The sequence below is a fragment of the Agelaius phoeniceus genome, chromosome 9, assembly GCF_051311805.1.
Source record: "Agelaius phoeniceus isolate bAgePho1 chromosome 9, bAgePho1.hap1, whole genome shotgun sequence".
In the NCBI taxonomy this organism is placed as follows: domain Eukaryota; kingdom Metazoa; phylum Chordata; class Aves; order Passeriformes; family Icteridae; genus Agelaius; species Agelaius phoeniceus.
Window position 1 is genome coordinate 28,681,757 of NC_135273.1, and position 12,665 is coordinate 28,694,421.

The following is a 12,665-nucleotide window of genomic DNA, read 5'->3' on the forward strand; positions in this document are numbered from 1 at the left end:
ACAAAATATAAACTTACACACTTCAGGTACCAGTGCAAGTTTAATGAATGTAAAACTTTCTCCTTTAAAGATTAGAGGAATTAGTTACTGTGAGCAGAAGCAGACATATGTTGATGAGTAATAGGGAACATACTTAGAATCACTGTCTAGCAAATCTTTCCATGTTTGAGTTTCCAGATGAACATTAACAGCTCAGGGAACCTACATCTCAATAAAAGAGAAGTCAGGAGGAACGTGCTTCAGCCTTCCCCCAAGGATGAGAATTTGGAGCCTGAGCAACACTTTGTTCCCCACATGGCTGGAGGTGGAGTGGCAGGAGAGAAAAGGGCTCAGCCCCAGGAGCACAGGGCACTCTGCCTCAGGGCTCCACAGCCAGTCTGGCCAATGCCTAGGGCTGGGAATGTGCAGGGGGAAGAAACTACAGAAAATGTCCTGGCAATGTGCACACTGTGCTTCTGCATTAGCAAAACCCACATCTCCACTACACTGCACAGCTAACCATTTCAATGCAGCATGGCTTAGACTCACTACCCTTAGTCTTTTTACAACTATGTTTTGATCTAGCAACAAACAAACCCACACGAACATACAGGTGAAAAGAAATCTGTATCTTTTAATGGTAGGAAGAAGAGCACACCGGAATTTAAAGACAGAGTGAATTATTTATAAGCCTGGATTTGAAAAATCTAAGATTACATTTAGTATTATAGCAACCATCACCAAGGCAGTGGAGTCCATTAATTATAAATCTGCTTGTAGGTGAGCGTGCACAATGGCAAAGTCAAACCATCAGCAACAACACACAAATAATCCTTGTGTTGTGTCCTGAAGCTGCTCTGACAAAACACTAAAGAAACCAGGTGAAACAGATCTAGAACTCCACATTTCCAGCAGTATGAAAACATACTGGAAACAAGGATCTTCCTTTCCTTGTCATGAGTGTTGTACCACTTTCTCCCACTGTCAGGATTTTCAAGCTTGGAGGAAGAGCACCTTGAATGGCACCTACAGCAGAGGCAAGTGGAGCATCCTGTTGAGAGTTGTGAATTCAAAGAATTGGTGTATTTGGCTTGGTACTCGATAGTTTCAGGAGAACTTTGAAATGTACTCCAGTCAGTAACAATTTTAGCAATGTGGTAATATTCTGAAATAAAATAAGCAGGACGGGATTATGCTCAGTAGCTCTGTCATACAAGTGTCAGTTTACAGGGGTTCAGAGCTACATTCCAATCAAGCATCACCTGATTTTGACCTTTGAAACAAGGAAGCATTGCTTGCTTTTCAGACCTTAAACTTCCCTCAGAGGAAAAGTAAAATTCCTTTTAACCCTCCTCACCACCAACTTCTGCTTCTTCTTGCTCTCTCTCTCTCTCTCACACATGCACTTATTTTACTTCAAAATGCAGCTAAAATATCCATTTTATGTGTATTCCTGTATTATTGATTTGTCAGCTGTCTTGCCAACTTATTAAAAAGCACAACTGTTCCCTCCTGAAATGGAGGTCTTCCAAATCAAAGCTGAATATACTCATCTCTGCCTAAGCCCACTATCCCAAATTTTGCTTCTCTGCTCCTCATCTCCACCATGCCCTTTGTAGCTTTAATTCTTCTGCTTTTCTCTGCTGCTTTCCAAGAAAGTATTTCCCAAAGATTTTACCATCTCATGCTCTTCTCCTTTCAAAGCAGACACAGGAGATGATTATTAGCAGTTTAGCTGTTATTTCTCATCTCCTAACTGCACCAATTCTAGTTTCTCACTGCACTGTATGAAATAGAAAAGCAATTAAAAATAGTAACAGCAAGAGTACACACACTTGGCCTCTGCAGGGCAATCCTGACAGCTATTTATTTCCTATCAAACCACTGAACTGGAACACAGAACATTATTGCTCGTTTTAACTGAGTCATTCAGTTAATGAAATAGTCACATGCTGTAAATTTCTTCACCATTTGCCTTCAGAGAAGAATGCTCTCCTGACTTAAAGCTGACTTAAGAAATTATTTCAGGGCACATGTGAACTCTAAGATCCAATTTAATTTTTATTAAGGAATACTATTTTATACAACCAGAAATCAGCTGCCTCCTGATCACCTGTGGTATAAGCAGTTCAGATGAAAAAAAGGAAAGGAGAAAGAAAAAACACAAAGCACAGATAATTCACCCTCTCTATTTTAAAAACAACATTTCAGGGAACATATGCTGTAATTATCTGCTCACTGATTAGTGACAGATCTCAATGTAGCCCAGCTCCAAGCATTGTTGGAGTTCTCCTTCCAAGCCCTGTTTAACAGGTGTTCTGATGGTTGTGCTGCAGACTGTGACAATCCCTCTTCGTAAATTCTCTCTGTGTGCAATAAAGGCAACATGACTCTCCTCACAATTTTGGGTTGCTTCTTGCTAGGTACAGCACATGCCCCAAGGCTGCTGCTTCAGCTGGTTAATTAGCACAATCAGCACTTTCTGTGAGGAAAGAAGGTGTGCTGAAGCCCTAAGTAACCTGACATTTACTCTACCTTACTGTGAGAGAAACCAAAGGCATACGGTGAATTACACTAAATTCACATGGAATTTCTAAGCAAGACTGACAGCCAAATTTTAACATCTTCACAAAGTTTTCAAAGCCAGGTACTAAAGACCTTTGTGCTTCTATGCTTTTTGAACAGTGTATCATTGACATTTACATGTAGTAACAAGTTTCAAATTTTATGATTTCACAAGTCAGTCTGTCCAGAATGAGACAAAAATAATACCATGAAGATTTCAGCCATGGCTCATGCTAACATTTCAAAGACTACAACAGCTTAGTATGTTAAGCTTACTTTGCATTTTGATTAAGTGGCAGCCACCACCACCTTGTGGCTAAGAGAGTTATTTCAACCTCATGCTAATTTCCATGCTGGGTAAAGGATCTGTTGGCAACTATGCATTCCTACCTTTTAATTTTTCACTTTGTTCCATAGGTCTCTCTATATAGAATGTTACCATGAGAATCAAGAGAACTCACTTCATCATTTAGATAGCCATGGACTAATTTATCCAGGCCAACAGAAAAAGGACACTCATACAAAACTGGTAACAATTCAGATTACCAGCAACAAAAAAGTTCCACAGCAGAAGAAATCACAGAGATAACACACTATATTTACATCACCTGAATTAGAGAAATCTAGAGTCCTTTACAAGCCTAAAGGTTTCACCAGTTTGCCTTTTAAGCCAAAAGGTCTCCTACTGACACCATTGAGATGCAGATGCCTAAAATCAGACATGAGCACTCCCAATGTCTAAACATCCTGTGGAAACACAGCCAAACAAGGGGTGTTTTATCTCTGCAATCTTCATGACTGTCTAGGGAGAAAGGGAGCTGGATGCAGTCGAACTTCAAGGCTTCTGAAGGATACACGCAGCTGACAACTCACAGTGGCAGGGCTGTGCTATCCAAGCTGCCACCACAAGGTGACCTAGAGCACAACCAGACCACAAACAGATCATTTACTACTGTGCTTAACACCATCAGAAGTGACAGTCTTTTCTCACCAGCAACATGAGTGGAAGATGATGAACAGCAACAGGCAGAATTATTTACAAAAAAGCTGCATTTGCGAAAGTCACAGCTGTCCAGCAGACATGAAGGTCATTAAAAAGGCTACTATAACAGATTTGATACTATAGATACTCATAGATATAATGTCCATGGAAAAAACTAATCCAAGTTTCTCACAATAAACTATGTTACTTTTCTATTGCTTTGGAAGCTGAATTGACTTTTCTATATTCTTGATACTGCCCAGTTTCTTACACACTTAAAACATTAAGTCAAATCTAAGACAAAAGAAGGACTTGGTTTTTTCTGTCATATAATGATGCAATGAAAGAGTTACCTGCTCCAGGGTGAGCTGCTTCGAAATGGTATCATTTTCCAGTTTTTTAATCTTCTTCATCAGTTTGTTCACTTGGAATTCCTGTTCCTGTTCTAAATGCTGCTCCAGTTCAGCTTTCTCATGTTGCAGCTAAAAATTTAGGAGACATGTAAATATTTTAAACAAATAAAGGCATGAACTTATGCACCTTTTATATATTTGTTCACACATTTATTCCTCCTGCATGTTAAATTCTCTACTGATGCTTCTCAAAAAACTTGAAAATGCACAACCCGCCCAACAGCCCCTCAAAAAAGAGCATTTTAACCTGTGCTGCATATGTACAATGCAGAGAAAATTAATTCCAACTACTGAATTCAGTCAAATTAAAATAGGTTATTTTATATACTATATATAATATAGACATTTCCAAAGTAAAAATCTATCATAATGTTCACAAAAGCATTAATTTCAATCTAAATGCATTATCTCAAGAGCACCCAAATCACAAAATGCAGGTCTTAGCACTTCCTTCTCCAGGCAGCTGAAAGCTGAAAATCGTGACTGAAATCATACTAATGAAATTGCTGTACAACTAGTTTACAAACAACAACAACAATTTCTAATTTATATTCCTATGCTATTAAAATCAAACTGTCCTGATGACATAAAAATACTGGTTATTTCAAATCAATGTTACATGTTTTCTTGATATTGAAAGGATTTTTTTCATTTAACATGTCCAATGGAGAAGAAAAATTTAGTTCTCAAGTAGATGGAAACAAAAATCCCCCCTCATTTTAAGATAAAGTACGGCTTGGAGTAGAGTCCCTCTGAGACAGGGATCTAAGTCTGCCTGTGGATAGAACAGTGTGACTGGCACCATGGTACAAACATGTGAACCTGCCTTGGGAAAAAGCAAATGTCACCAACAGACAATGGTGTCGTTACATTGTGTTCTGACCATCCACTGACCATTGCAAGCACCTTTCTCCACCTGCTTCTTTTTTCTATGCCAGTTCTTCTGGCTAGCACATAACAATCTGTAAGACCACAGTGTTAAATGTGTGAGGAAAACCTGAGGAAATGGAGACACCTTGCAGTCATGGACACAAATCAAGGTTGCTGGATAGCCACAGTGAAGGAACAGACTTGGATTTTGAAACAAGCTAAAATTGCTCATTTGTTAATTCAGCTCCTTTTGCTCCTATTTAGAGACAAATTTGTCTGTGAAGTGCAGCCTGCCACAGAGATCAAGGCAAAGGCTCAGAGAGGAAGAGCAACAGGCAGACAGCAACTACTTGGCAATACAGATATGGGAAAAGTTTGGGGGTTGTGTTTTCAGGGCTTGTCAATGCTGAGATCTGATTTTTCACAATTTAAAACAGATAACCAGAACAGCAAACTCTTAGAACAGAAAATATTGACTTCATTTTACAAAGAGAGAGAAAAATATTACTAACACCCCCAAAATATATGAGTGGTGTCTGTCACTTACATAGGGTAAAATAATTTTTCCCTTTTATTTCCTTTAATTACAAAAAGAAACCAAAACAATCAAAATCTAGTTATTGATGCAACCTTAATGCTGAAGAATAGAATTGCTAACAATGAGAAAATATCCCCTGGTACAATACAGGTGGCTAGTGTTTATTTTACTTAGTAAAGTAAGAGTTTTTCCCAACTGATTTGAATTATATGCAATTATAGTAACAATGGTTTACAGATACACCTGCCACAGCTATGGAGAGGGAAAAATGTGTTAGAAAGTGTCACCTTGATGCCAATGTCTTACAGACCTTGAATTGCATATGAAAACTGAAAGAGAATTTTCAGCTCTGTAAGATTAGAGATGGGTTTGGTGCAAGAGAGACAGTGATAGTCTGAAGTGAGAATGGGGCTAACAAACACAAAGCTTAGCAGCAGCAGTGGGTGCCTCAGCTCATTCTAAACAACTACAGCAATACTCTCTCTCTGCAGAAACAAGTGTCCTCATACAATGCAGGGCCATGTCTGCCTTCCTTCCTACTGTGCTGGTTTACTTCTGGGTTAGTGGGAAGTGTTTTTATGAAGTAATGGAGCCAGTGGATGAAGTTCCCCTTAGAAAATGAACCATCATTTATCCCCCACACTATGACCTTGTACAATCTATTTTTAGGTAATCCAGGCTCTCAAAAGTTGTCCACTTCTTCCTTCACTGCATCCTCAGAGTCCTATTTGTTAACAATTTTGTATCAGCAGTTTGCCTACTCCTTATGTCCAGATGTTCATCAAATAATTGATAGATGAGCTGGCTCTGTTTATTCAGCACAATCCCATTAGCATCCTTGAGCTGATGCATGGTATTTTGAGAGCAGGAAGAGTAAGAACTTATGTTTACAGGCTCACAATTTTTTAAAGAACTGTCAAGAATCAGACTTACATAAGAAACATTTCTGTACAGATATCCAATTACTTACCTTGCCTGACTACACATGCTATCATCCTGGTATGTTTTAATATCTTTCTTTCAAGGACAGCTACTTGGACCAATTTGCACTTCCAAAAATATAAGGGTGTTGAAAAAAAATCTGAATTTGATTTTTGAAAAGGACTAGTGCCCAATTTAAAGCAACTGACTTTGTAAGATTAAACAACATTAAAAATAAATTCTTCTTTGGAGCAGCCTTGTTTCACAAATGGTAAATTTTCAAGATTTACTACTTTAAGTTTCAAAACAGTAACTCAACAGGTCCATGTCCACCACTGCCAAGAACAGAGCCTGCATCAAAACACTTTGCATGATATTCTGCAATATACTGCTACCATTCTATAATGACTAAGAATTGAGGATGCTATAAAAAACATTCTCCATGCTTTTTTAGAGACTTCATCAGATAAACAAAAATATAACTACATGAAGTACATGGGAAAATATAGTAAATGTGTATAAGGCTTATAAGAACTTTATCAGGGATGCATGTGATAAAAATCTGTTTACTGTAAGATCTCTGTTGAGATGCATGAGCTCCTTCATTCCTGCAACACTCAACCTAGACAATTAATAATTATTCAAAGCAAAGGAAATCTATCTAATAAGATTGTAGATTCATTCATTTGGCTTGTAGAGGCAGTGAAAGTTCCATTTCTAAGGAGATATTTTTAAGCAATGGCATGGCACCAGAAAGACAGTATTATTCCAGTGGAAACACCTTCCTTCACATGCCACCATGTCTGTTTCAATCTTGCATATAGTAAAAGGTTTCAAAATTAATTTCTGGTATTGCAAGCCTGATGGCAGCCTGTGATTTATAACAGTAAAGCACATGGTGCTGAACTGGGGGATTCTTGCTGGCTGTCAGGAGGAGCACTGCAGCGCTGGCAGGCAGCTCCCACATTCAAAATGTTTTAATGTTCTGGGAGCTCATTCCAGAGGCCAGGCTGAATGAGAGGCATAAACCCCTGAAACTGTGACAAACAAAGGTCTGACAAAGCAACAAACACACAGGCACTGTGAAAAAAGTCCCTCTGCTAGGTGCCTTTCAACAGAGTAATACAGCAGTAATTTTGAAACAGGCACAGAGCTGTAAATACTCTCACTTGGGAGAGGGCAAATCATATGCAGTTTAGCAGAAGTACCTCTCCTCAGCTCCAAAATGCAAAGTTTTAGACAAAACAACAGATTTATATGCACTGTTTTCCCTTACTCATCCCAAAGGCAGGAAGCCATTTGATGTACAATGTCTGCCAGCATGAATGCTGTAAGTCTAGTTCCAGGTCAGAGCAACACTGCCTGGCAAACCCAGAGATTATGAGTTAATCCCAAAGAACAGTGGAGTAACCAACTGGAGACTACTGTATTCCTGGGTCAGTCATTACTCAAAGTCTGCATCTAATTTAGCTAGAATTGCAGAGCAAAGATGCCAAAAATGGAAGTGGGCATTTATGAGTTCATTATTCTCCTAATAAAGATAGAATTACTACACTCTAGTGAGTAATGGTAAGTACTGGCACCCACAAATTTCAGGAAATCAAAAAAAAAAGGAAATTATACTTACCTTCCTGGTCTAAAAAAACATTAGCCAAGACTGTAGCCCTACATCTGTATAACAGGAAGACTATCCAATTACAGAAAAGATATTGTAATAAACTCTAAGCTGACCATGTGATGTGTCCCAATAATGCCCTCTTTTCCAAAAAATGAGTTTGTTTTAAATTTGTTTTAATATCAGGAGTTTCTCTTCTTCAATTTTTAACCTGTTGTTCTATGTGGGTATAATTTCCAGGATTCAACATGTCTGAAGAATCAAAACCTTCAGACAACAGATAATCTTTCAGAAAACAAAGAACATCAAGTACTATTTTCAGTTCTTTGCTGCTTAAAAAAGTTGCTTGCAAATCATCAATGGTCTAATGTCAATTTACTAAGTCCATGATCTCTGAAGAGTTGAAAAATTACTTTCATGGAAACATATGGTAATATTGAAATGTTCCCTAATTCTACAGGTAAGCTCTTTAGTAGAAGGAACAATTTCTTCTGTATCATTTATAAGCTGCTAACAACATTACTGATGTTTAAGAGAATAGATTAATATCCAGGTTTTGTATTTCACAGCAATTTTATCACATCAAGGACATAATCAAGCCATGAAATGAGATCTGCATTCAGCATACACACAAACAGAAAAACAGTTTTAATACTAAACTGTTTGCTTTAAAACAAGTGCTCCACCTGTACTGCAATTTTTGAGCCACTGTAAAGGTATAAAAAGTCATCCAGAAGCAGGGAAAACAGAATCTGCTGACCAGTGAAAGGGAAGGGTTAATAACACTTCAGCATATGCCATAAACAGAAACACCACTGGTGCCTATGCACCAGCCACAAAAGTTTCAGCTCTGGCCTTGTGGAGGAGCATTGATATAACCCTTTTCTCCTCTGTGCACTGAAGTTTTCAGGTGAAGCAAGAAATTCCATGCCACTCACCCCTCACAGGCAAACCACCAACACCACCAGGATGCTGACAGCTGTTCTCTTTTTCAACTTACCTGGGTTATTATTCAGAGAGGACAAACTCACAATTCACTCTCAAAAATTGCTACCTAATGGTGCTGAGGGAAATCACACAGCTTCAGGATGAACAATTTGGAATACAGCTGCATTTCTGAATTATTTTAAAATCTTCTGGCTGACATAACCATGTTTATCACAAAGGCTTACAGCAAGGCCACATGGAATGAAATCCAAGGCTGCAGGTGTGGATCAGAATTTTACCTCCATACTCTTGTAGGTATTGCTATACAGCTTTTTCTTTCAGCACAAGCCTGCAGCTTGCCTGCTGAAAGCTGGGCAGTATCTATGGGATGATGTTGAATCCACAACTGAGGATTTTCTCCAGATGCTGTCTGAAAGGTGAGAATAACTCCAGCTTTATGTCTGCATTCTGTTTCAGATGCTTCTCTGCATCTTTCTTTCACCAATGAGAATGAAGTTTCACCTGTTAAGGGTTTCCAGCAGACAAACAGCACAATGCCCTTGCCTTGTTTCATACATAACAACAAGCCAAGCACCTCTTGGCCATTTTGAGAACAATAGAATGTTTCCTTTTTCTTTAACTTGGGGCAAAAGTCAAAGGATAGTTTCTGAATGCCCATAGCAAAAAAAAAAAACAAAACAAAAAACCACAACAAAAAACCTGTACTTTTAGGTTGACAGAAGTTTATATTTCTCTTTGCAATATATGAACCTATTTTGCATAATTTTAGCAATTTAAGAATACTACTAAAGATAGTTTAAAAAATGTTAAAACAATCTCATTCTAGGGAAAAGGGTAAGCATATTTGAAGCAATTATTTGATGCAACAATTTACTTGCTGTAGAACTTTGTGGCACAAATTTGTGTCCAAGGTCATGATATGACTTCAAAACCCTTCAAACAAATCAGGTGTAATCCATGCTTTTACATTTAAAGTAAGTTTTGGTTTCCTCTTTATAATGTATAGTACAGTCCCACAGAACCTGGTTCTGTAACAGATGTCTACATCTCCCTTTCAATCAAACAACATTGTTTAATGTACCATTTCTCCCTTTACTGCAAGAGACTTCAGTGGAAAGGTTTTTCTGTAGTGATATCCACATCTTACTTCAATTAGAAAAGAACAGTTGATACCCCTATTTTACTGCCATCTGCTTCTCTGTTTTTAATGAAAATGTATGGCTTAGAAACCAAACATGCCTCTCACTCAGAAACATCCTTGTCACTCCTCAAGAACAGCAAGGGGAAACAGTAATACCAAGTAAGGGATATTTTATGCTGCTACTGAGCTTCCTGTGTGATAACAGGCACCAAAGAGACAAAGTGAGAGAAGGCCCAGTTTTCAGTGACAAAAGCACCAGATGGGATTAGCTCTGGTGGTGTTTCCAAACACTGTATTTCCTAACATGCCTTCAGTCTCCAGCTGCAGAACACAGCAATGCTTACAACATACAAATTAGCTCCTTTTGAAGGGCCTGGTTTTTCATGACAAAGCTTAGAAGTGATGGCATGAAAAAAGCTCAGGCAGATCACGTTAAACACTCCCCTAACTCAGTACCCTGTCTCCTACAGGAGCCAACAGCAGGTATTTAGGCACGACTGTGAGAACAGAGCAACCATGTAGAACACTTCCAACAAATACTGAACCACTTTCTAAAAATTAGTAACTTGGATAATGGAAAGAGGTTTCTCTGCCACAAATTTTCCCAGCATCTTCAACTTTTTACTTTTACCATCAAACTGATGTGTTTTAATTCAATAGAAGCCAGGGTTTTGTTACAAGTATGGACAAATTTGCATTAAAAGTTTCCTTTGAGCATCGCTGCACATTCTTGAATATAAAGTTTAATATTTCAGGACTTGTGTTAAGCACCAAATACTCCAGAAAAGAAAGTGTGTTTCATTTTAAATTAATCAGTAACTCTTGTCTGGAAGGCAGGTGAGATTTACTGCAAGCTATATCCATTTTTTGCATCATTATACAAACTTTCAGGTTCTCAAAGCTGAGTTCACAGATGCAAACTTCAAAGCAACACATTAAAAAGAAAGGTCACTCACTACACTCCTTGTACTTTGCTTTTATCAAGTGTCAGCTTTCCAACCTGACCACTTCCCTCAGAGTGCAGTCACACAAACACAAAAGTTCAGTCATCAGTCAGTCCTGAGGCTCCTGGGAGAAACATCAGTAAAGGCACCAATTACCTGCATCAGTTTTCTTGAGAGCTCATTAGTGAGAAATTCCTCTTCCTTTTCATAGTTTACTGCAAGTGTTTCTTTTTCTTTCTGTAGAGCTTGAATCTTCTTAAATAGAGTATTACTGATGAATTCTTCTTCTTGCTCTGCCCTTGCTTGCTGTGAAATAAAAACATAGTTTTGAGAAAAAAGGGAGCAAGTTTCCTTTCAAAACAGCTGCAATTATTTCATTCCCCTTTAAATGCTTATCATCCTGGAGGCCTGTAGGCTGGACCTAAGTGCTGTTACCAACCCCTTTTATAACATTATAGCACCTTTTTTCATTTTTTGTTTTCAACCTTTTGACTTGAGAAACTGCACTGGTGCTTTAAAGTGGCCTCCTCCCAGCCAAATGCACAAACTCCTCAGCCTTACAAACTCTGTAAAAGCATTACAGATTCAGACAACTATTTTTACCTACTCTATGCCTGAAAAGGAGCTCCTGTCTAAATGTTCTCCATTACAAGCTGAAGCACAGCTCAGACTGCTGCATGCACCACTGTGCCCCTTCTCAGATCCCTTAGACTGAGCTCTGCTTTCCAGGAGTCAAATAATGCTCCTCTTCTTTCACCCCCATACGCAGAGCCAGAGGCAGCACAGCTCCTCTCACAGGAATTCCTACCCCTCCACCAGGAAAACAGCTGTGGTACTCCTCACAGCTGCTACTCCACTACATACAACAGCAACTCACAAAAATGCCATGGGGTAGCTTTACCCCAAGCTATTCTGGAAATCTTCTCCATGCAGAATTACCAGAAGTGACAATTTCCATTTCAGTTACTGCACTCTGCACTGCTCCACAGAAAGCCAGCCTGGGACACTGCTCTCTTGCATTCCCTACAGTTCAGATGTGTGTATGGTTTTTAAGCATAAAGTTGATAAATGGAACATAAAAATGATCTTTTGAAAGCCTGCTCTGAAAGGCCATGAAGGGTATTTCACAAGGGCAAATGAATGATCACAGCTACAAATTGGTAGAGTCAACTCTTAATGCCACAGTTCAAAGCCTAGAACAACCAAATGACAGAAATACTGCATTTAACCAATGAGGCAAGTTAGTGTTAGGAGTGATTTTATTCCCTGCAATAAAAACCATGACTTGAACTGCACATATGTGATTGGCCCTGATTCTAATAAAATTACACCAGCTTATAGCTTATGCAAACATTCTGCAAGCTTTATTTCAGTAAACTTAGAGAGAGGAAAATTTAAAAACAGAAAGAGACACATTGCTGAAAGCTTATCTTCCATAATCCTCTGGCCAAAATGTGCCAAAATAACAATCTCTTTATACTTATTGTACACTGGAAAATGCTTGAAAGATTTCATTATGTCAGTGATCTTTTAACTGGAATGATATATTCCCTAGTGGTCCAAGAGCCAATTAATTAGACACCTTCAACATCTAGGAGAAAAGTTAATTAAAGAACATAACTGTCTTTCAATCTGCTGAAACAATAGGACAATTACAAATTTTCCTCATGGTATCACCAATACCATAAAATCTAAAGCAGTGGTTTGGAAACTTCTCAGTTGAGTCCTCATTCCATCAAGTTATTCTCT

The 12,665-nt window shown here is 38.4% G+C and overlaps 1 protein-coding gene across 2 annotated transcripts in view; it reads right to left on the reverse strand.

Moving 5' to 3' along the window:
* CCDC6 (coiled-coil domain containing 6) overlaps positions 1–12,665 on the reverse strand; it is a 51,206-nt gene that overhangs the window by 20,356 nt on the left and 18,185 nt on the right. For both annotated transcript variants that reach the window (XM_054637682.2, XM_077183361.1), the window contains exons 2-3: positions 11,073–11,222; positions 3,880–4,008 (exon numbers count right to left, since the gene is read on the reverse strand). In XM_054637682.2, the coding sequence (XP_054493657.1) occupies positions 3,880–4,008; positions 11,073–11,222 (279 nt within the window). The remainder of the gene's footprint in view (positions 1–3,879; positions 4,009–11,072; positions 11,223–12,665) is intronic.